This window comes from Heteronotia binoei, chromosome 6 (genome assembly GCF_032191835.1).
Source record: "Heteronotia binoei isolate CCM8104 ecotype False Entrance Well chromosome 6, APGP_CSIRO_Hbin_v1, whole genome shotgun sequence".
In the NCBI taxonomy this organism is placed as follows: Eukaryota; Metazoa; Chordata; class Lepidosauria; order Squamata; family Gekkonidae; genus Heteronotia; species Heteronotia binoei.
In genome coordinates this window covers 37,953,671-37,979,386 of record NC_083228.1, presented here as the reverse complement: position 1 = coordinate 37,979,386, position 25,716 = coordinate 37,953,671, and the positions used below count along the sequence as shown (strand labels likewise).

Genomic DNA, 25,716 nt, shown 5'->3' with positions numbered 1-25,716 from the left:
TTGGTATAGCACTCCAAGTCAATTAGCACATTTCATACCTCATCTTTCTAAGAAATGTTGGAAAAATTGCACTGAAGATGGATCTTATATGCATTGCTGTATATTTTGTTCATCAGTGTACCCTTTTTGGAAAGACGTAACTAAAATAATCCAAACGATTACAGGATATGAAATTGAAATCTCACCAGACTCAATACTATTAAATATGTATACTTCTAAATCAATTCCTAATATAGTAAAAAAAAACTATTGCATTATTACTTTATGCAGCCGAAGCCACAATTGCATTATTATGGAAAGATAAAAGAAAACCTTCATTAGATCTCTGGAACAAAAAGTTATGGAATTTTTATACAATGAGCAAGATAACAGCAAATATAAAATTCTTATTAAATAATGCTACTTCAACAAGCTTTGAAACAATTTGGTCTCCGATATTAGAATATTTAATTTGTCAAGGAGAAATCCCAAATTTAGTTAATAAATGGTATTTGTATTGATAATCATTATGGTAACTAATCAATAAGTGAAAATTGGAGTATTATATTATAATTTACTGAAAAATAAGCTATGTCATTTACAGAGAATAATGTAACCTAATTTAGTGTTAATGGTTTCTGTTTATTTTAACTGTATTTGTTTAGCTTTATTATGTGTCTATCTTTCTGTTATATCATATTGTCAATCAATAAATGGAAAAAATGTTCGTAAAAAAAAAATTGCCACCCCCAGCAGTTCAGTGGCAGCCTTTCTGGATTCTGATGGCAAATGTTCAATGTTGTTTGCTTGAATTCAGTTCAAACCCTAGTTCAATGAGGAACACACCTTGGACTTGATTTTTTCTGCCCCCACCCTGGACTGTTTGCCCTCCATGTAGTATTCGCATTAAAACAGGCAACATCAAGTATATTGGAGAACACCACCAAGGTCATTGGCAAACTATGCATTTAGAACTAAATGTGGATATCGTTTGATCAAAGTTTGGTCTTATTAATTCCATCTTAGATTTGGCTCCTGGTTTGGAAAAACTGAAGATAAACAGCTCAGTGCATGGGTCATCTTGAGTACCTTCCCCCTGTAAATTTGAGATTCAAAAGTTTGGAAAAGTTGAAGGACAATGGGAAACAATCAGTTCAGTGGACAGTAGGGTTCCAAGTTTCATGGCACCTTCAACTCTGGAAAATGTGAGGTTCAGAGGAGGCCTTCAAACATGTCCAGGCTTATCTTGCTGGAGGACAGAAAGACCACATTTCCAAAACTGCAGTAAAGTTCAATTTGAGCTTTTCCATGTGGCTATGGGCATGAGGGAAGCTTTGAAAGAGCATTCCTATTATATACTCTACAATTCAGGTTGCATAGACTGGTTTCCCTGGGGGTTGTTGCAACCCCCAATTCCAAAAGTGATGTAAAACCTCAAAGCCAAAAAATGTCTATAGATATAAGAGCATAAGAGAAGCCATGTTGGATCAGGCCAACGGCCCATCCAGTCCAACACTCTGTGTCACACAGTGGCAAAATTTTTTATATATACACACACACTGTGGCTAATAGCCACTGATGGACCTGTGCTCCATATTTTTATCTAAACCCCTCTTGAAGGTGGCTATACTTGTGGCCGCCACCACCTCCTGTGGCAGTGAATTCCACATGTTAATCACCCTTTGGGTGAATAAATTAAGCTTCTCTACTGCCATTCCTGCAAGCAGGCTCAAAGCAGTTTGCAACAAGTACATATACATAGTTAAAAAATTTAAAACCTCAGACCTTAAAACCTAATAACTACGTGGCAACCTCCAATTTACAATTAACATGAGGCAGGAAGAGAGGGTGAAAAAAACCCAGCAAGCAGCTGGAGAGTTGTTAAGCTACTGCAACTATTAAAAACTGTTGCTGTATTCAACCATATGCTTGGTGGAACATACTGTCTTACAGGCCCTCTGGAATTGTAATTAGTCCCACAGGACCCAAATGTTACCAGACAGAGAGTTCCACCAAATTGGAGCTGAGGACAGCTGGGCACTGTTTGGGCCAGGGACTTTCAGTAGATGGTGGTCTCCTGAGTGTAAAGCAATCTGTGAGGCATACCAGGAGAGGTGGTTCTGTAGGAACATTGATCCCTGGCCATCTGGAGCCTTAATGAACCTATTATATGAAAACTTATTAGTACAAATGTACTCCGTGAAACTGTGACCAGTTTGAAGCGCTGAGGGACTATGGAATGGTTCAGAAAAAAAATATCTTGGAAAATGACTTGGGTTCAAGACTCTCTGGTGCTGGTTAATGATCTCCCTCAACCTATAAACCTAATATATCAGAATCCCAATGCCAAAATTTCTGTTATGAGGCATCTATGTAACAAAATATGTCATATATGTGGTCAAAAGTAATGCCTAATGTTCAGTTACCAATGGCTATATAATCTTCAGATCAACTACATCAAAGGAATCCCAGGGACTATGCAGAAATATTGAGGAGTAAATAGAGTGTTCTGAACAGGGCTTTTTTTGAGTAGGAATGCACAGAAATGCAGTTCTGGCTGGCTTGGCATCAGAGGGTGTGACCTAATATGCAAATGAGTCCCTCCTGGACTTTTTCTACAAAAAAATCCCTGGTTCTGAATTTTGTTACATTATGAACACACATGAGAAGGTTTAGCTTTGTAAATAAAGTCTCAAGACCCAGAGAGCACTTAGGTATTCTTCATTGTCAGGATCCATCTCCAGGGCTCGTTCGTAGCACTCAATGGCTTGACGACTTTCCCCACTGAGCTGGTGAATGTATCCCAGGATACCAAAGCTCTTTGCATCTCCTGGACTTTTGTAGATTTTCCTTTCTATCAGTTTCTTCAGATAATCTTTGCACTGTTCTCTTGAAATTGACTCTTTTTCAATCTTCAATCCTTCCAGGTAGTGTTTCACAGCTTCAGATTCTGAATTATTGTGAAACTGCTGATAGTGGCCATATGAGAAGTGGAGTTCCTGCTTGTCTTCCCAAGATAGTTTGGTCATGGTGAATACTTTCTGAAATGTTTCCTCTGCTTCTTGAAGTTGCTTTGCTTCTCCATACATGGTGGCAAGGTCCAGATAAGCATAGACAAACTTGGGTTTATGCTCCACTGCTTTCTGGAAGTGAAAAATACAATGTCCGATCAACTCCATCTTTTCTCTGTCTTGACATCTGGATCTTTTCTTCTCACGGAACTGTGTTCGATAACAAAGACCAATCTGATGGTGCAGAAAGCTGGAGTTTGGTGTCAACTCTAATGCCTTTTCCAAAAGCTCCAGGGATTTAATGACATCACCTTTTTTCCTGTAAAATTTGGCAGCATACCTCAATGCATAGGGAGCATCTGGATTTTTTTGAAGGGCTTCCTTGATATATTTTTCCCCTTCTTCAGCTTGACCAACTTCCTGTAGTTTCAATGCAAAGATAGGCACAACAAAAGCATCACTAGGATTAAGATTTGCTGCACGTCTCAAGGGCTCCAGCGACGACCCTTCTGCGGAGGATTTTTTTCCATAATAATCTTCCATACGGTATAATGTGATTGCATAGCCAGCATTAATGTCTGGATTTTGGGGCTCTTCTTCCAATGCTTTTGCAAAGCTCTCCTTGGCCTTTTCATAACAGCTTCCTCCAAATCTGAGGACTGCCCACCCCTTTTCACAGTAGATGTGTGGGAGATTCATCTTGTAAAGAGAGTCACTTCCATGTTGTTTGCAGACACATTCCACCTTCTTTATGTACTCTTGTGCCTTTCCAAGCTGGCCCATGTGGTAGTACAGCCAAGCATAGTTGCCCCAGGTAACAAGACTTGCCTTTTCAATCTCTTTTGGGTATTCTATTTGCACAGCCTCTTCAGCTTTCTGTAAATTTTCCAGAGCGTCTTCTTTCTTTCCATTTAAATGATTCGCATAAGCCAGAAGGTTATAATTTTGAATTTTGGATTTGGATGGTACAAATTCAATCAGATATTCAACTCTTTCCTCTAGCTCATTGGGAGTGATGTCCTCCTTCAGCAACATCCAAGTGAAATGGCATTCAAGCTGCAGCAGGACCTTCTGTAAAGATTCCTTCGAAACCTCACTACAAAATAGGAGGAGAGATAAAGAAGAGTTACAATACCGCAAAGTTCAGGACTGAACAAATTATCTCTAAACTACTGGGGGGGCGGAGGAGAGAAGCTTACAATGCCATTTCATTTTTCCCAGTGAGAGCCTTGTGCTTTTTCTTGATGTTTTATTTTAAAAATTGCATTGCCAAATTCCACTATTTGGAGGAGTTTTAATCATGTTTGTATTTTAAGTTAAAAATAATATCTTTAATTGTGTTTGTCTGTGTCCATTATAAGTTTGTATCTCCACAACCTGGCATTATATTTTGACACAGTCCCATTTGTGTCAGATCCTGCCATCCTAACAAATGAGTTTGACACCCCTGCCCTAAAGTGTCTGACTAGACATTCCCATATTCTAATCCCAATAGACTCACCCACCCTTGGGTGAGGGCACTCTCCTGTTGCAGCTTTTCCAGGGATAATACTCTTCTGTCTGCAGCCTCTCCAGAGAGGACACACCCTGTCTGTAGCTTGGTCTGTTTATGCTTTCCTTCCAAGTCTGATCCCTCATGGGCCAGTTTACCCTCCAAAACTGTTTTCACCATATCAGAGGGACATAAGGGATCCGGGAGATGTAGGTCCTGTAGCTACTCCTACACAGGCTTCCTTGAAGCCTACAAGCCTCACTAGGCATAGGATCATGACAGGCCATAACATGTGCCATAACAGGAGAGCCAGTTTGGTGTAGTGGTTAAGTGTGCGGACTCTTATCTGGGAGAACCGGGTTTGATTCCCCACTCCTCCACTTGCACCTGCTGGCATGGCCTTGGGCCAGCCATAGCTCTGGCAGAGGTTGTCCTTGAAAGGGCAGCTGCTGTGAGAGCCCTCTCCAGCCCCACCCACCTCACAGGGTGTCTGTTGTGGGGGAGGAAGGTAAAAGAGATTGTGAGCCGCTCTGAGACTCTTCGGAGTGGAGGGAGGGATATAAATCCAATATCTTCATCTTCATCTTCATGTAATGTCAGGTACCAGAGTTATAAACTTTATAAAGGACACAGGCAAACGCAATTAACAATATTGTTATTTAAAATCAGGGGTTTTTTTGAGCAGGAACGCACAGGAACACATCGGGAGTGTGGCCTAATATATAAATGAGTTCCTGCTGGACTTTTTCTACAAAAAACTGTGTGAAACAATGGTGACATCAAGGGGTGTGGTCTAATATACAAATAAGTTCCTGCTGGGCTTTTTCTACAAAAAAAGTCCTCCTCGAAACACAAGCAAAAGCAGATTCCAATCAGTGAAAGCAATTGATTTACTGAGAAACCCACAAAAGACCAAATAAATGCATTTAATCATATGCGAGACTGATTTTTCGAAGGGATACCACACAAGGGTATCTTATATTCTGTACAAATTATCTACTATATGTGTGTATATAGCATGTTTAGGAGATTAGTGTACAGGAGGGCCTGGCGTGACTTTGTCCATGGGGTCGCAAAGAGTCATACTCGACTGTGCAACTGAACAACAACAATCTTCCTTGCAAGTAAAGAAGGTAGTTTTTCAGCACCCCCTCCCTGGGTGGGAGAGAAGAGATGTTGCCATCCCCCACCCACCCTTATACTTACTCTGCCTCCTGGCTCTGAGACTATTCAGAATTGTGCTTGACATCAGCACCCCTTTTACCCTTTGCTCCTCCACTACCTTCTGAATAGGTTGCCAATCTCCAGTTGGGAAGAGATTTAGCTTCCATGCAATAAAGTCTCAAATAAATCAAATTCCAACGTTCTTCTGTTTGTTTTTTATAAACATTTTAAACCATAACATTAAACAGTCTTCCTTATTACATCCAAAATACATCCAGTGAAAACAGAACACAATAGCCAGAATGTGTAATCTGAAAGAAATTCAATACTTAAGATGAGAACCAGTCTCAATTGGCCTCTATTCCGAAGTTGTGTGGTTCTATCCTCCTCTGTATTCATTTCAATCCATAACAATCACAGAATATCAGTGCACATTATTATTATGGATTGAAGTTATACGGAGGAGGATAGAACTGCACAATGTTGTTATAGAGGCTATCCGTCCAACTGAGACTGGCTCTCATCCTAAGTATATATACCTGTCAGGTACAAGTCCCTGACAAGGATTCGTTTTCAGATTTGTGGTTCAGAAACATTGGTTTTCTTGCTAGTATTGTCATTGCTAATGAATGGTCAGTTATCCAAAGCGTATCCATGTACTAACACATATATATTCATGACTGTGTTAATCCACATATTTTAATATCAACATTTGTTAATCTTTATATATATTCATTATAGTCCTTCATGGTGTAATGTATGGAGTCACAGTAGAGGGTAGATCAATGTGGGAAGCCAGGGCCTAATCTTGTCACCCTGGTAACAGAAGATAGCTACTAACAGAAGATGTCTGCAGAGCTGGAATGCGACCTCGGAGAAAAGCAACTGGGAACTAATTCAAAGAGTTTTAGGGGGGAGAAATGAAAAGCCATTAACATGTAACCTGTATCTGGACTGTAACTTTTCACTTATGATCAGTCTGGCAAGACAGTAGTCTTGCATGTGCATGCTACAATGACTTGCTGCATGATTCTTCATCAAAAGCTTCTTTTGTATTTACTCAAGAAGTCTTGTGATAGATTCTGGGCAAAACTTTACAATACCATTGGATTTCTGTGGATTGCACATTCTGGCTATTGTGTTCCTTTTTCACTGGATGTATTTTGGATGTAATAAGGAAGACTGTTCCATCCCCAGGGCCTTATGTTTGACAGCTGTGTTCTACACTGTTCTACACTGTCTATGTGCCAACGGAGGTACACAAGTTGACAAAACTATCAAAAATTGATCTCTTAATTATTAAGAGATTGCCAAATTATTAATAGATTGCCAAAGCATAAGGAAAGGAGTATAACTTTCGTATTTCCCCAAGAAGAACAGAATTAAAAATTAAACAGACAGATCCTTCCCTAGGACACCCATCCTTCTCCCCTTTTTTTGAGCAGCAGCCATTAATATCATGCAGCCCACCAAAGAAATCTCTTCAGTCACCCATGTTTCCTGCAAAATAATGATATGAAATTGTCTGAGAGAAGTGCCTATCCCTGGAACTGAATTTTTTGGCATAGTTTTAGGCATACATAGTAAAACCTGGTTATAGTAGCTATAATTACTTAAAAACCTACCTAATTATATTCATTTTATTTAAACTCAATCATGAAAAATTGTACAATAAAACCAAAATGACTGGGTTGACAAACAGCAGAATAGCAGAACAGCAAAATCCTACAAAATACTTCCTAAACGCGCCAATGGTGCTGCCTTCTAATGAAGGCAAGTAATTACCTCTTGATAATATGTTCTCAATCAAACGTTCCTGCCCAGAGAGAGATAAAGTATGCAGGACTAATGAAGTAAAATACATAAGATGCCTAAGATATATGGGATAATCAAGTGCAATTAGCCACACCCTAATCAACCACCAGATGCTCAGAATCGTTTTGTAATTTCTGCAGAAATCTAATATAGATGTAATCTGGGCATGCACCACAGTGGCCAGATCCTTCCTGCCCAAGGAAGGCTGGTAAAAGCCACTCCTAGCCACTTGCATAGTGTTCCCAGCTCCACATTGGGAAATCCTTAGAGATTTTGGAGTGGTGGAGCATGGGAGAGCAGGGACCTTCCTGGGGTGTAATACCATAGAATCCATCCTCCAAAGCATCCATTTTCTCCAGGGGAACTGATCTCTGTAGTCTGGGGATAAGTTGTAATTCTGAGAGATCCTCAGGCCCCACCTGTAGGATGGCATCCCTACAGGATTTCATCCGTTGTTACGTAACAGTTACATTTAGCTAGGAAAGAACTCCTTTACCTGAGGCCATCCCGGGTATTAGATAAAGCAGGAGTGGCCAACGGTAGCTCTCCAGATGTTTTTGCCAGCATGGCTGGGGCTGATGGGAGTTGTAGGCAAAAAACATCTGGAGAGCTACCGTTGACCACCCCTGAGATAAGCCATATAAACAAGAAGAGCCCCATGACACAGAGTGGTAAACTGCAGTATTGCAGTTCAAGCTCTGCTCACGATCTGAGTTCGATCCCAGCGGAAGCTGGGTTCAGGTGGCTGGCTCAAGGTTGACTCAGCCTTCCATCCTTCTTACGTCAGTAGATATAATTACTCCAAGCAAGCTTGTGGTAAAGTGTAGATGACTGGGGAAGGTAGGGTTGCCAATCCCCAGGTGGGGGCAGGGGATTCCCCAGATTGGATCCCCCCCCCCGCTTCAGGTCATCAGAAAGCGGGGGGAAGGGGAGGGGAGGAGGATGTCTGCTGGGAACTCTATTGTTCCCTATGGAGATGTATTCCCATAGGAAATAATGGAGAATGGGTCCGCGGGTATCTGGAGCTCTGGGGAGGCTGTCTTTTGAGGTAGAGGCCCCAAATTCGCATCGTAGCATCTGATGCCTCTCCCCAAAATGCCCTCCAAGTTTCAAAAAGATTGGACCAGGGGGTTCAATTCTATGTGCCCCAAAAGAAGGTGCCCCTATCCTTCATTATTTCCTATGGAAGGAAGACATTTCAAAGGTGTGCCGTCCCTTTAAATGTGATGGCCAGAACTTCCTTTAGAGTTCTGTTACGCTTGTCGCACCCTTGCTCCTGGCTCCACCCCTAGCGTCTCCTGGCTCCACCCCCAAAGTCCCCTGCTATTTCTTGAATTGGACTTGGCAACCCTAGGGGAAGGCCATGGCAAACCACCTCATAAAAAGTCTGCCGTGAAGACATCGTGATGCGACATTAGCCCAGTCGGAAACGACTGGGACTTGCACAGGGAACTACCTTTACCTTAAAAAAAAAATTAAAGAAGGCAGCAGTTCTTTATGATTCCTGACTTACCTCATGATTTCCAAGTTAGTTGCTATCTGTTGTCAAGTAATCTGGCCTTTTCTCCTGAAGAATGGATAGCCTTTTTGTAAAGGTTAAATATCTGCCAGCTCTGTTACAGTTTCCTTTTTTATAGTCCCCCCAGGGCTGAATAAACCAGGGTGTGTGTTTTTTCTGCCTCCTTGTAAGTGGAAAGGGGAACTTGCACACAGTTCTTAAAAAATGAAACTGAAAACCGACTCCTTCACAAAAACACAACTCTGGAATCTGTTTCTTTTTCTTCGAGCTCATTGAGTTCTGCTTAGCAAGCACCAGCTTTGGTCCTTGGGTGGCAATCTCTTTTTTAAATAAAAGATTGTGATTATTAACCCAACAGAAAAACCACTGGCCAGATTAAACATACTGACAAAATTACAGCCTGAAAGTAGTCCAGTATTTTGTTCCCTAAAGCAGATGCCTTGGGGAAAGAGAGGACTTGCCCTGTTCCCAGCCTCCTGCAGAAACAGGCTGAAAGAAAAAGCTGGCTTCCTGGCCATTTGAAGACTTCTGGGTCTCTGGTTGCCACACAAGGGCTAAATCATGCTCTCATTTTTTCTATCCCCATTTGTAATATTTCTTAGCATGCAGAGATAATATTTCACAGTGTAGAGTTAGGAATGGCTTAAAACAACTTTACTATATGAAGACCAACTCACACACCTTATACAGTGGTTCTCTATGGCCATGTGATCTTAAGGTACATCCACCAATTTAACAGATCCTTAGACCTCTTTAAACATTCAGCCCACGTGAACTGACAGTGTGCCAATTATATTAGCCACAGCATGTGGTCCCGTGATGAACCCAATATGTGCAGTTGCCATTTTGTGTAAGTTAATCAGGGTCAGAGCTAATCCCTTTTAAAAGCTGTTTTTCCTGTGGGCATCGCTACGTCTTCTGGCAGCAAACTCTACTTTTTAATCACTCTGTATATATAGTATTTCCTTTAGTCTGTCATGTGCCTACTACGCATCAGCTTCATTGGATGCCCTCGAGTTCTAGTATTTTGGGAGAGGGAGAAAAATTTCTCTTTGTCAACTCACTCCACCCTATGCATAATTTTATGAAACTCTATCATGTTCCCCCTTAGTCATCTCTTTTCTAAACTGAAAAGTTCCAGACTCTTCAGCATTTTCTCATAGGGAAGGTACTCCAATCCATTAATCATCTTGGTTGCCCTCCTTTGCACTTTTTCCAGCTCTGTGATTTCCTTCTGGAAATATGGTGACTAGAGTTGTATGCAGCAAGGGTGGCCAAACTTGCTTAATGTAAGAGCCTCATAGAGTTAACATCAGCTGTTTGAGAGCCACAAAACATGAATGTGGCTGTACTCGCTCTGGCCCTCGCCCCCGTCTGATTTGCTGTGCAATTATATATTACCAGCAATAAGGTCCATTGTGGAGGGAAATACAATGGGCTCAGAACAAGGCTCTGGGCAAGTGTCCTTCCACCCTTGCTGTCTTCCCACGCACTCACCCAAGTGGAGGCATCTACTCCCCCCAACTTGGTGTCTTCCCACCCATCCAAGATAGCTGTTTTCTATAGGGGAACTGATCTGACTTCAGCTTTCCATCTCCTCCCTCCTCTCCACAGCCTCTTCCTAGAAAAAGTACAGTGTGGATCAAAGTTGCTTACATCATTCTCCTCATCCCATTTTGATCTGCACAACAACCCTCTGAGGTAGGTTAGGCTGAAAGTCTTAGGTTAGGTCTGAAATCGCAGTGTGGACAAAAGAAGGAGGGAAGTGACCAATGCTCCCTCTATAAGCTGTTAAGTCTTGTGAGCAACAATTCTGCTTTGTGAGCTACTGACATTAAAGTTGCAAGCAAGCAATTTGGCTACTGCATAAATTAGTTTGCTCTGTGGCCATCCTTCCTGAGCTAAGACAAAAATGTGTGAGCCAGAGGCCAAAAAACTGTGAGCTGGCTCACACTAACTCAGTTTAGAGGGAATATTGGAAGTGACCTCAGCAGGGTCCAGCCTGCAAAGCAGCAATCTTCTCCAGGGAAATAATCAAATCACCGGTCAACAATAAATATTCACACTCTTATTGTGTGTACATACTATCGATTTAGTGCAAATATAAGACCAAATGAAGAACAAAGGAACAATAAGGTATTTTTACTCCCCCAAATTATACACTTAAATGTTTTTACATAGGAACCAGCCTTAACCAAGTCCATAAGTAAGTGTTTTAGGGTGGAGTCCTTCAACGTTCTGCTGTGACATTGCAATAGAGAGAAAAAGGAATAGAAAGGAGCCCTCACGGTTTTGCCTGTCTCACACTTCATCAGCCTCTTTTCTCAGTGTTTTTTGGACCCACAGCTTTGCTTGGAGAAAGGATTTAAAGAGACAAATGCCTTCTCTGAGCCTAGCTTGCTAGCTAGCTAGCATGGCAATGGGGTGGGACTTGGAGAACACACTTAACTTTAGGGGAGGGTGAAAGAGAGATAGAGAAAGAAAGGTGGATAGAAAGCAAATAAATTGGGGGAGGGAAAGAGAGGTGGAACAAAAGCAACTTTAGCTTTAAATACATTCTCCAAGCATCTGGGGTTTAAAGAGACAAATACTTTCTCCAAGCTGGCTGATGGGGCAGTGGGGGCTTTGAGAGCCACGCAATATGTGTGAAAGAGCTCCTTGGCCACTGTTGGTATACAGTACTCCAACTGAGGCTGCATCATAGATCTGTATAGGGGCATTACAATATCAGCTGTTTTATCCTCAATCCCTTTCCTAATAATCCCTAACATATTTCACACCACGCCCACCTTTTGAGTTGTCCCTGCTGTTATTGACTATCACACTTTCATCACAACCAGTTCAGCTGGCACAACCAGTTCACACTCACATCTCTTCTCATTTTACTTCTAAACTAACAAGTTTAATTTATTAAATGTAGTGGAGGAGCAATTACTACAATCAGCTCCAGATTTACACCTCTCTAATGGAATTTTCATCTAATGGAATAGTCTAATGGATTTTCAGTCTAATGGAATAGTCAGTTCTAAGGGAAATCAACCCAGACTGTCCCCTGGAAGGTCAGATTCTGAAGTTGAAGCTCAAATACTTTGGCCACCAAATGAGAAGGGAGCACTCACTGGAGAATATCCTGATGCTGGGAAAGACAGAAGGCAAAAGAAGAAGGGGATGGCAAAAGATGAGATGGCTGAGCAGCGTTACTGATATAACAAACACGAATTTGAGCAGACTTTGGAGGATGGTGGAAGACAGTCGGATCTGGTGTGACTTTGTCCATGGGGTCTCAAAGAGTCGGACTCAACTGTACAACTGAACAACAACAAAAATAGAATGTTGGCTTTTCACAAGATAACATGTTTTGTAACATCCTTCGTGAATTTTATTAAACTTGGCCCATTCATTAACAGATAAAGATCGGTCAATGGGGTGGGGGGAAGTCCTGGTTGGAGGTTCCAGTTATCACAACTCATTGGCAAGGGTTCATTGGTTGGTTCACAGACCTCTGTACCTTTGCTATCTTTGAAATGATAAAAGGACAAATCTCTTAACAATTTTTGCATGGACAACAGCCTGTGATTCTTCATATTAAAACAGCAGGAAGTGTTTTTTTAAAAAAATTTCAAGAGTCTGTCTTCATGAAAAAGACACAGTCCAATTCAGTCTTCACCTGCAGTCCAACTGAATCCTGAATAAAATATAAAAAACAGACAAGTTGGATACAGGCCTGTGCCTCTGTTTCTTTGGCTTAAATCCAAGGAGGACTGCCACAAATGGAAGGGGGTGATTTTTGCCAACTTCTCCCAATCTCTGCCAGAGGGTTCATTTGTCCCTTGAGCTTGGGACCTCCAGATGAGATAGAGATGACAGTGAAGACAGAATTACTCTTTTAAGAGCTACTCTTAACAGTTAGTGACCAAAAAGTCTGCATGTAGGGCTGCTAATCTAAAGTGGGGGCTGGAGATTTCCTGGAATTACAGCTAATCTCCAGATTAAATAAATCCACTTCTCCTGAAGAAAATGGATGCTTTGGAAGGTGGACTGCATGACTTTATAGTCTACCAAGTTCCCTGCACTCCCTAAATCACACTCTCCTGTTTAAAAACAGCTGATGTAAACATAGCTTTAACAAAATGAATCCTCCTAGTTCAGGAGTCAGGACCTGGCTTTAATATAGGCAACACCGCCACCTTCTGGGAATTTACATGTAATCCATGATGAATGCTGGAAAGACATGTGAATTCTCACTTTAAAGATCGGATGATTATCAGTTATGGAAGAAAAACCGGTTATATACATAATAATAATTAATAATAATGATTGTAGGGAAGTATGTGTAGTATAGCCAGAAGAGCATAAGATTGGCTGGCAATCTAGCTCTTTTAGTATTATGCACCACTAGGAGGTAAACTACACTTTTTTCAGAGACATTTCAGAGATGTTTCTTTGCTGCTGCGTGATGCCTATAGTATTCATTGGAGGTCACCCTTCCAAATACTAGCCCGGGCCAACCCTGCTAACTTTCTGAGATCAGGCTAGCCTGGGCTATCCAGGTCAGAGCTAAAATCAACATTAACAACAATGCAACAAAGCCAATCTGGAAGATATAGCCCCATTAAAAGGGTGAATCAATAAGAAGGAAAATAATGCAATGCAGAGCATTTATGGTTTCGCTCACACTTTTCTGTTCTGTTATGAAAAACGTCTATTCAGATTTAGAGCTGACTTCCCCTTTTGGTCTGCACAACAACCCTGTGAGGTAGGTTAGGCTGAAAGTCTGTGAGTGGTCTGAAGTCACAGTGCAGACTGAAGCAGGAGGGAAGCAACCTCAGCAGAGTATAATGACAGAGTCCAGCTGCAAAGCACCCATTTTCTCTAGGGGAGCTGATCTCTGCCATCTGGAGAGCAGCTGTAGTTCTGAGTGATTTCCAGCCCTCTCCTGGAGAGCAATAGCAATGAAAAAATAACTGTGGAAAATCACGAATAACAATAAATACAATTTCTATTACTTTAAACAGAATTGAAAAAGCAGCTGCCAAAACCATTTCATGGAAAATTTAGTAATTCTACAAAACACTAATCTCTATAGCATCTATAAAATCATATTCATGACAATACAATTAATAGCACTACTCATAAATTACAGTAAACCCTTCATTAAAGTCCTAAAGTACGTCGTTGCTTCAGAAGACTTTCAAAGATTTAGAAGGACGATCCTGCTGCTCCTCTTGTGGTGGATTAAAGTGCTAGTGCGCTCCAACAGTCCTGTGGCCGATATTGAACTTAAACGTTGATAGATGTCTCAGTAAGAATTTTTATCCAGCCACAATCAAGGCTTCAGTTCTTGGAAAAACAAACTAGTGGGTGTGTGGATAACCTCTGACGGGGACACGCATATATCACCATTTCTGACCCAGTCTTTTATCAAAGAGGCATCTCCCACTCATCTAAAAACACAGCCACACAGTAATTTCTGACAGCAATATACAAAATCTACAACTCAAGTCAAAAGTCCTTTATGCAGCATTTTTAATATAAGTTGCTCTCCAACTTGCTCAGGTAACAGCCTCACAGCACTAAGCACGGAGAAACTCTCAACATAGCTAACAAACTTACACCCTTATAAATGCTAATGCACAACAGCTGCTCTCTACCATAAAAAAATAATGCTCAAAAGGAAACCACGAACACACCTGAAACTGAAACCATAAGAAGAAGATATTGGATTTATATCCCGCCCTCCACGCCGAAGAGTCTCAGAACGGCTCACAATCTCCTTTACCTTCCCCCCCCCACAACTGACACCCTGTGAGGTGGGTGGGGCTGGAGAGGGCTCTCACAGCAGCTGCCCTTTCAAGGACAACCTCTGCCAGAGCTATGGCTGACCCAAGGCCATGCTAGCAGGTGCAAGTGGAGGACTTGCTCAGGTAACAGCCTCACAGCACTAAGCACGGAGAAACTCTCAACATAGCTAACAAACTTACACCCTTATAAATGCTAATGCACAACAGCTGCTCTCTACCATAAAAAAATAATGCTCAAAAGGAAACCACGAACACACCTGAAACTGAAACCATAAGAAGAAAATATTGGATTTATATCCCGCCCTCCACGCCGAAGAGTCTCAGAACGGCTCACAATTTCCTTTACCTTCCCCCCCCCCCCCACAACTGACACCCTGTGAGGTGGGTGGGGCTGGAGAGGGCTCTCACAGCAGCTGCCCTTTCTTTTTTTTCTTTTTTTCCCTTTTTTTTAGATTTCAAAAATTATTTATTAAATCTGAAATGTGATTCACAAATACAGATACAAAACAAAGGTAATTCTTAATACAGGAATATCTGTGTCACATAGTACAGACAACAGTCACCCAGGTGGAGGTGAGTGTGGATTTCTTCCATACTTAAAAGAACCTGTATAGCAAGCCTGTGTAACAAGCCGGGAAGATCAAGACATAAAGCATAAAACAAAAGAGCAAACAACCAGAAAAGAGGAATAACGAACAGCTTGCCTTGCCTTTTCCGTTATAATGTGACAATATGTCAATAATAGAGGGTACCGTGTTTACATTTATTTCTTATAATTTTTTTTCTCGAGCCAATTATAAAATTTCTCCCATTTTCTGCTAGCTTCCTCTTTGGACTCTCCTCTTAATAACCTAGAAAGTATATCCATTTCGGCAGCTTGGAGAATTTTATCAATCACCTCATTTATGTCCGGGCAGTTCTTTTGTTGCCAGAATTTGGCAAACACTATCCTCGCCGCTGTGATCATATAAACCGTTATATATTCATCCTCTATAGACACTTCTTTTTTCACTAAGGAAAGAAGCATCACCTCGGGTTTAAATTGTACATTCGTACCCAATATTTCCTTTAACATATCGTAAATCATTATCCAATATTTTTTAGCGATTTTACAGCTCCACCAGATATGAAAAAATGAGCCTGTAACTGTTCCACACTTCCAACAATCAGGCGAGCTAGATTTGTTGATTTTGGAAATCTGTAGTGGGGTGATATGCCATCTGTGGAACATTTTGAAAAAGTTTTCACGAAAATTTACTGGTTTCATAATCTTATAATTCATCTTACAAAGAGTGAGCCATTGTTCTAGACTAATATTACATTGAAAATTCTTTGACCATCTAATCATTGTTTCTTTTACAGCTTCGTCCTCCAATTTTATTTGAATCAGATAGTTATATACCCACTTAATTACTTTAGTTTCCTTTGTCAGTAATAATTTATCGAAATCAAAGTTACTTTTTGTAAAACCTATCAGCTTTTCCTTGTTATACTTTGATACTATCTGGTTCATTGTCCACCAGTCAATCTTTATTCCCAACGATTCTAGTTCCGTCTTATTTTTCAAGTTATTCTTTTCGTCTAAAAGATCCTGATATCTAATCTTCTTAACGGGATTCCAGAGGAGAGGCTGAATGGATGCTTCTTCCGGAGACAACCACCTAGGAGTCTTAGTATATATTAGTTTTTTAAGCTTTAACCAAACATCAAAAATGGCTTTGCGAATTAAGTGGTTTTTAAAATATCTTTGAACCTTAGTAATATACCAGAGATTTGCGTGCCATCCTGCTTGGAGATCAAAACCCTCTAGAACCAGCACGCGCGTATTCTCTAAAGTTATCCACTCCTTCAGCCATAATGTCATACAGGCAAGGTGGTACGTTTCCCAATCTGGAAGGGCGAGTCCCCCGTTTTCCCTATAATCCTTTAAAATTTTCCACTTAACCCTAGGCCTCTTATTTTGCCAAATAAAAGATTTGGTCAGTTGATCTATTTTTACAAAAAAAGCTTTTCTGACAGCAAAATTAATCGTTTGGAATAAAAACATAACTTTGGGGAGGATGTTCATTTTTACCAGGGCAACCCTTCCCATAAAAGATAAGTTTAAATTACTCCAGTTTTTCAAAGAAAGTTCTATCTCTTTTAACAATGGTACGAAATTATTATCATACAGATTACTGCATTTATTTGTTATATTTATCCCAAGATATTTAACTTTTTTTTCACAACTAAACCCCATTTTCCTTTCAAGTTCTTGAACTTCCTGAGATGACATATTTTTCGTGAGCATTTTGGATTTCTGCTTATTCACTTTTAATCCTGCGACGAGTCCATATACTATTTTGGAGCGTGAGATGGTGATAGGGAACTTTCCCTGTGGGAGATGCAAAGTTTGTCCACTGGCTATGAACACCAAGGAGTTTATACATCCTGGCAGTGGACTGAAAGTTAGACTGAGACATTTCAGCACCTGTTCCACGTGTCACGTGGTCTATGTGATCACCTGTGGGTGTGGCAAGGTGTAAATAGGGAAAAAAATGCTGCATAAAGGACTTTTGACTTGAGTTGTAGATTTTGTATATTGCTGTCAGAAATTACTGTGTGGCTGTGTTTTTAGATGAGTGGGAGATGCCTCTTTGATAAAAGACTGGGTCAGAAATGGTGATATATGCGTGTCCCCGTCAGAAGTTATCCACACACCCACTGGTTTGTTTTTCCAAGAACTGAAGCCTTGATTGTGGCTGGATAAAAATTCTTACTGAGACATCTATCAACGTTTAAGTTCAATATCGGCCACAGGACTGTTGGAGCGCACTAGCACTTTAATCCACCACAAGAGGAGCAGCAGGATCGTCCTTCTAAATCTTTGAAAGTCTTCTGAAGCAACGACGTACTTTAGGACTTTAATGAAGGGTTTACTGTAATTTATGAGTAGTGCTATTAATTGTATTGTCATGAATATGATTTTATAGATGCTATAGAGATTAGTGTTTTGTAGAATTACTAAATTTTCCATGACATGGTTTTGGCTGCTGCTTTTTGAATTCTGTTTAAAGTATTAGAAATTGTATTTATTGTTTTTCGTGATTTTCCAGTTATTTTTTGATTGCTATTAATCTTCACTGTGGTTCTCTGGTTTTTTCATTCTCTCCTGGAGAGCGGCAGCAATGGTTCCCCAGGAGGAAGTGGCTGGTTTGGAGGGTGAAGCCTATGGCATTGTATCTGTCTGAGGTCCCACCCCTCCTCAAATCCTACTCTGTCTGTGCTCTTCCTCTCATATCTCCAGGAATTCCCCAACCTGGAGCTGGCAACCCTATCTCCTTCCCAACAGCAGTAACAATGTTCTGTACAGCAGTTGTAATTCTGAGTGAGCGCCAGCCCTCCCGTGGAGAGTAGCAACAATGGTTCTCCAGGAGGAAGTGGGTGGTTTGGAGGGTGGAGTCTATGGCATTATATCTGTCTGAGGCCCCAACATGGAATTGGCAACCCTATGTCCTTCCCAGCATCAGTAGCAACGTTATTACACAGGTCCAGGGGTTTGGGCTGGGTGTTGATGAGTCAGTTAGGATACCTGTTCAACTGTGTGCAGTCTCTGTTAACTGATTTCCACCTCAGAACACAGCTCCACAGCTGACCAATCAGAGAGAGGAGTGTACAAGCATGCAGCAGCCTGCCAGCCACACGGCACAGCTTTACCCCTAAGCAAAAACACATTTTACCCATTTTCACCCCCTTAGTCGTGGGATCTCTAAAAATTCCTTCTTAGTGGGTGCTTATGTTATGGAAGGAATGCATTCCCCAAATTCTGGGTTTCTAGGTCCAGGGGTTTGGGCTAGGTGTCCGCGTAGTGTTCATTGAGATTCCAGAATAAAAGAACTCTTTCTTCAGAAATAAATTTCTTTATTGGATATACAATGTTTCTACTGAAGAAGACCTTTGAAAGTGATAACGTACATTGGATGGGTGCTGGCATATATGGGGGTACATCAAAGGCAGGCCCCTTTAAATCATTCTTAAAACAAAAGTTACTTTCCCTCTCAGAGTGGCTTGATTCACACGCCTGTTATCTGTCTTTCCTGAGCCATCCACACTCCCCCTTCCGCCTGGCGGCCTTGCGAGGCCTGGGAAACGGCACGGTGTCTCTCTCTCTGTTCTGCCAGCCGTTTATTGCCCCTGGCGCCCAAGGCTCCCCTCCCTTCCTCTGCCTCCCTCTGACATACCTTGCATTCTACTAAGGGGCAAGGAGGTTAGTCCTAAACAAACAAACAGTATAGGCAATATGGTTAGTATCGATAGGAAGCCATTGAACACAAGCTGACATTGGTGAGTCAGTCAGGAGAATTGTTTTTATGTAGACAGATGTTAGGGAGAAATACATGGTTGTTTACACATGAATTTTCTAAGCAAAACACTGATGAGTTTAATACACACATTTATGTCATTTTATTTCATATTTATACATTTTATATTTAATGTCAAAAACATCCAGCTATATATGAAAATTTACCAGTATAAATGTACTCCATGACCAGTTGGAAGTGCTGAGAGACTGTGGAATGGTTCAGACAAAAATATTACCTTGGAAATGACTTGGGATCAAGACTTTCTAATGCTTGCATAGGATCTCCCTCCATCCATGCCTATATATCAAAAACCCAATGCCAAGATTTCTGTTATGAGGCATCCCTGTAATGTAATACCCTATTTATGTGATCAAATTAATGCCTAATGTTCAGTTATCAAAGGCTGTGTAATCTTAAACTCAACTACATCAAAGGAATCACAGGGACTATGATGTAACTATTGAGAAGTAAGTAGAGCATTCTGAATTTTGTTACATTATGAGCACACATAGGAAGGTTTAGGTATGTAAAGAAAGTCTCAAAGCACAGAGAGCACTTAGGTATTCTTCACTGTCAGGATCCATCTCCAGGGCTCGTTCGTAGCACTCAATGGCTTGACGCCTTTCTCCACTGAGTTGGTGAATGTATCCGAGGATGCCAAAACTCTTTGAGTCTCTTGGACTTCTGTTGATTTTCCTTTCTATCAGTTTCTTCAAAGAAGCTTTGCACTTTTCTCTTGCATATGATTCTTTTTCCATCTTCAACCCTTCCAGATAGTGTTTCACAGCTTCAGATTCTGATTTTTTTTGAAACTGCTGATAGCAGCCATATGAGAAGTGGAGCTCCTGTTTGTCTTCACAGGATAGCTTAGTCATGGCGAATACTTTCTGAAATGTTTCCTCTGCTTCCTGAAGACGCTTTGCTTCTCCATACATGTTGGCAAGGTCCAGGTAAGCATAGACAAACTTGGATTTATACGTCACTGCTTTTTGGAAGTGAAAAATACAATGGCTGATCAACTCCTCCATCTTTTCTCTGTCTTGACATCTGGCCCTTTTCATCTCATGGAACTGTTTTCTGTAACAAAGGCCAATCTGGTGGTGCAGAAAGCTGGAGTTTGGTGTCAACCCTAATGCCTTTTCCAAAAGTTCCAGGGATTTAATGACATCACCTTTTTTCCTGTAAAATTTGGCAGCATACCTCAGTACATAGGGGACGTCTGGATTTTTTTGAAGGGCCTCCTTCATAATTTTTTCCCCTTCTTCAGCTTCACCAACTTCCTGTAGTTTCAATGCAAAGACAGGCACAAGAAAAGCATCATTGGGATTCAGACTTGCTGCATATCTCAAGGGCTCCAGTGATGACCCTTCTGCGGAGGATTTCTTCCCATAATAATCTTCCATACGGTATAATGTGATTGCATAGCCAGCATTAAATTCTGGGTTTTGGGGCTCTTCTTCTAATGCTTTTGCAAAGCTCTCCTTGGCCTTTTCATAATAGCCTCCCCCAAATTTGAGGAGTGCCCACCCCTTTTCACAGTAGATAAGTGGGAGCTTCATCTTGTGAGGAGAGTCACTTCCATGTTGTTTGCAGACACATTCCACCTTCTTTATGTACTCTTGTGCCTTTCCAAGCTGGCCCATGTGGTAGTACACCCAAGCATAGTTGCCCCAGGTAACAAGACTTGCCTTTTCAATCTCCTTTGGGTGTTCGATTTGCACAGCCTCTTCGGCTTTCTGTAAATTTTCCAGAGTGGCTTCTTTCTTGCCATTTAAATGGTTTGCATAGGCCAGCAGGTTATAATTTTGAATTTTGGATTTGGATGGTAAAAATTCAATCTGATTTGTAACCCTTTCCTCCAGCTCCTTGGGAGTGATGTCCTCTTTCAGCAACATCCAAGTGAAATGGCATTCGAGCTGCAGCAGGATCCTCTGCAAATATCCCTTCGAAACCTCACTACAAAATAGGAGGGGAGAGACGAAGATTTACATGGTGCAAAGTTCAGAACTGAGTATATTTAGCCTGAACAACTTACCTCTAAGCTCCTGCAATAATTCATTCAGTTCCCCCCATATATTTCTTCTGCCAAACTCATTTGTTACATGGGCTGGTTCTGACATAAATATTACTTTGTGGGGTTGGTCCATATGTGCCATAAAATGTAATGCCAGGTACTGGATATATAATTTTTATAAAGGACACAGGCAAACCCAATTAACAATATTATTTGTTAGTCAAAATACAAACAAAAGCAGTGGATTCCTAGCTGTGAAAGCTATGATTTACTGGGGAGCCCACAAAAGTCCCAATAAATGTATTTAATCATATGCAAAACCAGGATTTTTCCAAGGTATACTATGAAAGAGAAGGGAGGGAGGTAGCTTATATATCATAATTTACGCATCTATAGCACTTTTAGGAGATGAATTTAGGGGATGAATTCCTTGCAGGTAAATAAGGTAGCTTTACACTCTGCATTGTCTGTGTTGCAAAGGAGGTGTATGAGCTTACAAAACTATCAAAGCTAAATTTCTTAATATGTTACAGATTGCCAAAGCATAAGAAGCATATAGCTTTTGTATTTCCTCAGGATTAACATAATTAAAAATTAAACAGTCCAATCAAGTCCTAGGATGCCCACCCTTCTCCTCATTTTTGGGCAACAGCCACTAATATCATGTAGCCCACCAAAGAAATCTCTTCAGTCACCCATGTTTCCATAAAAGAGTGATATGAAATTACCTGAAGAAAATGTCCATCCCTGGAATTGAAATTTTATGGCATAATTTTAAGCATAATAGATAATACACAGTAAAACCTGGTTATGGCTGACAAACAAATAAAAGTGTATTTTATAATTACTATTAAAACCCTACTTAATTATACTCGTTGTATTTAAATTCACTCATTAAAACTCATGCAATAAAACCAAAATGATTGGGTTGACTCCAAACAGCAGAACAGCGAAGCACTATAAAATACTTCCTAAACACACCGGGGCTTCAGCTAGTGGTGCCGCCTTCTAAATAATCTAACGAAGGAAATTAATTATCTCTTAATAATAAGTTTTCAATCAAAATAGTATGTCCTTTTGATAATATGTCCTCAACCTTCAAAGCCCTAATTGGTCTGGGACCAACATACTACAAGACTGCCTCTCCTGGTACTCCCCCCCCCCCAAAAGGGGCTTTATGCTCGCAGGGGAAAGACCTGCTGAGAATGCCTGGGCCAAGGAGTATCCATTAAGGCTTGACCAGAGTCAGAGTCTTTTCAGCCATAACCCCAGTCTGGTGGAACGTTCTGCCAGTTAAGATCAAGGCCCTGCAACATTTATTGCAGTTTCATGGGGCTTGCCACCAGGGTTATGGCTGAGGCTCCTGGTTAAGAACTATATAGACCTTGCCAGATAGCGTCCTTCTCCCTTATGTTCCTCTCCCCCTTACTTTCCCCACCTCCCCTAGATCAAATTTACCCCTGGAGAAGGTGAAATGCTGAATTGCACATGATCTGAACTGTGATGTACTGTTTGTGTTTTAAATCATTTGTAATAGTTTTTATCATTGTTATCTGTATTATGTTGCAACCCACCCTGAGCCTTGCAGCAGCAGGAGTAAGTAAGTAGGCTAAAAGTCAAAGATGTAAACAAACAAACAAATAATATATAAATACATAAAGTTCCTGCAGAGAGATAAGACATACAAAACGAATGAAGTCAAATATATGACACCTGAAACACAATGCAAGAGATAATCAAGCAGAACCAGCTACACTCTAATAATCAACTACCAGACGCTCAGATAATCTAATTTAAATTTAGTAGTCTAGATCATTTAATAATAATTACATTTAGTCATCTAGATGTAATCAAAGCATGCACCACAGTGGCCAGATCCTTCCTGCCTGGGAAAGGATGCAGTTGGCTGTCTAGTCCAGGCTGGTAAAAGGCACTCTTGGCCACAGCTGCTGCCTACTTGTCCAGCAGTAGGACCAGCTCCAAAAGTATTCCCAGAAGATGGACCTGTTCCTTTAAGAAGAGTGCAACTCCATCCAGAACGGGTGGCATCTTAAGTCCCAGGGAAGAAATACATCATGTGTATTTCTATCTTGTTAGGAATAAGTTTCAGTTCATTCCCTCACATCCACTCCAAAACTGCATCCAGGAATTGGTTAGTGTTGCTAGGTCCCACCCCGCCTCCAGCCACTTGCATAGTGTTTCCAGCTCCAGGTTGGGAAATCCCTAAAGATTTTGGGAGGGAGTCTGGAGAGGGCAGGATACAATATCATGGGATACAATATCATAGAATTTACCCTCCAGAGCATCCATTTTCTCCAAGGGAACTGATCTCTGTAGTCTGAAGATGTTATATTTCTAGGAGATCTCCAGGCCACACCATCAACTTTACAGCATAATTGTTATTTTCATATCATAAAGTTAAACAGTTTACAATTACTTCTTTGCGAACATACAAAAAAATACAAAAAAATAGCTGTATTAGCTGTACAAAAATTCATATAGACATATGGACATATAATAAATGACAATGAATAAACTACAATTAATTGTGTGCAAATTATCATTCCTGTGTCAGTGGACCTTGTAATTTATTCATTGTCATTTATTATATGTTCATATGTCTTATACAGCTGCTTTTTGTATGTTCGCAAAGAAGTAATTGTAAACTGTTTAACTTTATGATATGAAAATAACAATTATGCTATAAAGTTGATAGTGATACTCCTGAGTAATAGTAATTAGTGATACTTTAACACTCCAAACATGGTTTTGCTTAGACTTCAACCTTCTGTGTTTTTTCCCCTTCTTTACTATACACCTGGAGGATGGCATCCCTATTTCAGAATTCCATCCTTTGTTAGGGAACAAGAATTACATTTAGCTATGGAAGAACTCCTTTACTTAAGGCCATCCCTGGTATTAGATAAAGCATATAAACAAGAAGGCAGCAGTTCTTTATGATTCCTGACAAGAAGGCAAACTTCATTATGATTCCTGACTCACCTCATGATTTCCAAGTTATTCTTTGTTGTCAAGTAATCTGGCCTTTTCTCCTGAAAAAGGAATGGATAGCTTTTCTATAAAGACGACTGGTTCCGTTACAATATCCTCTTTTACAGTCTCCCAGGTCTGACTAGACTAGGGGGTGTGTTTTTCTGCCTGCTTGTAAGAGGAAAGAGAAACTAACAGGCAGTTCTTAGGAAATGAAACCTAAAACTGAATCACTGGCAAAAACAGAAGTCTGGAATCTGTTTCCTTTTCTTCACGCTCATTGAGTTCTGCTCAGTAAGCACCAGTTATGGCCCTTAGGTGCAAATATTTTTTTTTAAAGAAAGGATTGTGATTATTAACCAATCAGAAATATCACTTGCCGAATCAGCGGTGGCCAAACTTGTTAAATGTAAGAAGCACATAGAATAAATGTCAGATGTTTGAGAGCCGCAAGACATGAATGTCAGATGTTAATTATTTGGCTGTTAATTATTTGGTTACTAATTATTCCAAACACAGATGTTTAATTCTTTTGGGAAGATGTAATTGACTTCCTAAAGCCAAATGCACAGGAAGGCTTAAAGGTATTCCCTGGATTGAAAGAAATTGTTCTTGTGTGTCTGGAGCAACAGAGACCATCTTAGGGGAGGGACTGTGGCTCAGTGGTAGAGCATCTGCTTGGGAAGCAGAAGGTCCCAGGTTCAATCCCTGGCATCTCCAAAAAAGAGTCCAGGATAATAGGTGTGAAAAACCTCAGCTTGAGACCCTGGAGAGCCGCTGCCAGTCTGAGAAGACAATACTGACTTTGATGGACCAAGGGTCTGATTCAGTATAAGGCAGCTTCATATGTTCATATGTGCAGTTACACTGACCCTTGTTTATTGGAGCTAGGTATGATATATTGGGGTCTCTTGTCAGCTCTGACATTCAGTGCTCTAGTAATTATATTATTCTGAAACTGTTGTTTTCAAATGATGTGGGCTGGCTGGAAGCTGTTGCTAGATTTTTTGCATACATTTTTAAATGATCTTAGTATTTATTGTTTTATTGATTTGATGGTTTGTTTTATCCATAATCCCACCAACCTATAATGGAAGGAAGGAAGGAAAATAGATGGGGAGGTAGAAGTGGAAGGAAAGCAACTTAAAACTTTAAATGCTTGTTTTTGAGAAGTGATTGCAAGAGAGGAATGCCTGCTGCAAGCAGGTGAACGGGGCCTAGGGCCCACAGCACCCCAGGCAGCCCTGCTGCCTGCCACCCCCCACCTCTGCTCCACATTCTACCTTTGCAGCAGCAACACGGGAGGACAGCAGCGATTCAGGGCAGGAAGGAAGGGGAAGGAGGCGGGGAGAAACAGCAACGGGGGTGGGGGAAGACAGTTGCGATTTGGGTTGGGGAGGGAGGGGAAGGAGGAAGGGAGAAGCAATGGGAATGGGGGGAAGACAACAGCAATTTGGGGCAGAGAGGGAGGGGAAGGAGGCGGTGAGAAGCAGCGGCAGTGGGGGGAAGACAGCAGCAATTCAGGGAGGGGAAGGAATTTTTTTAAACAAAACTTGGGCTGCCTAATTTGGTGTCCCTCTAGGGCCA

General features: G+C 40.9%; 3 protein-coding genes across 5 annotated transcripts in view; 1 reads left to right on the top strand and 2 right to left on the bottom strand.

The window, feature by feature from the left end:
- LIPA (lipase A, lysosomal acid type) overlaps positions 1–25,716 on the top strand; it is a 118,499-nt gene that overhangs the window by 36,478 nt on the left and 56,305 nt on the right. The gene's annotated exons all lie outside the window — the stretch shown is intronic.
- Positions 2,627–24,193, bottom strand: LOC132573667 (interferon-induced protein with tetratricopeptide repeats 5-like). 2 transcript variants are annotated; one of them, XM_060241294.1, is made up of 2 exons: positions 24,142–24,193; positions 2,627–4,086 (listed from the first exon to the last, which is right to left on the bottom strand). In XM_060241294.1, exons 1-2 carry the CDS (start codon positions 24,144–24,146, stop codon positions 2,652–2,654), a joined length of 1,440 nt encoding a protein of 479 aa, XP_060097277.1. In that variant the 5' UTR covers positions 24,147–24,193; the 3' UTR covers positions 2,627–2,651. The 2 variants fall into 2 exon arrangements, with proteins under 2 accessions (XP_060097277.1, XP_060097276.1); XM_060241293.1 differs by lacking the exon at positions 24,142–24,193 and adding an exon at positions 8,975–9,069.
- LOC132573666 (interferon-induced protein with tetratricopeptide repeats 5-like) lies at positions 19,201–24,201 on the bottom strand. Its single transcript, XM_060241292.1, has 2 exons — positions 24,142–24,201; positions 19,201–21,080 (listed from the first exon to the last, which is right to left on the bottom strand). The coding sequence occupies exons 1-2, from the start codon at positions 24,144–24,146 to the stop codon at positions 19,643–19,645; spliced, it is 1,443 nt and encodes a 480-aa protein (XP_060097275.1). The 5' UTR covers positions 24,147–24,201; the 3' UTR covers positions 19,201–19,642.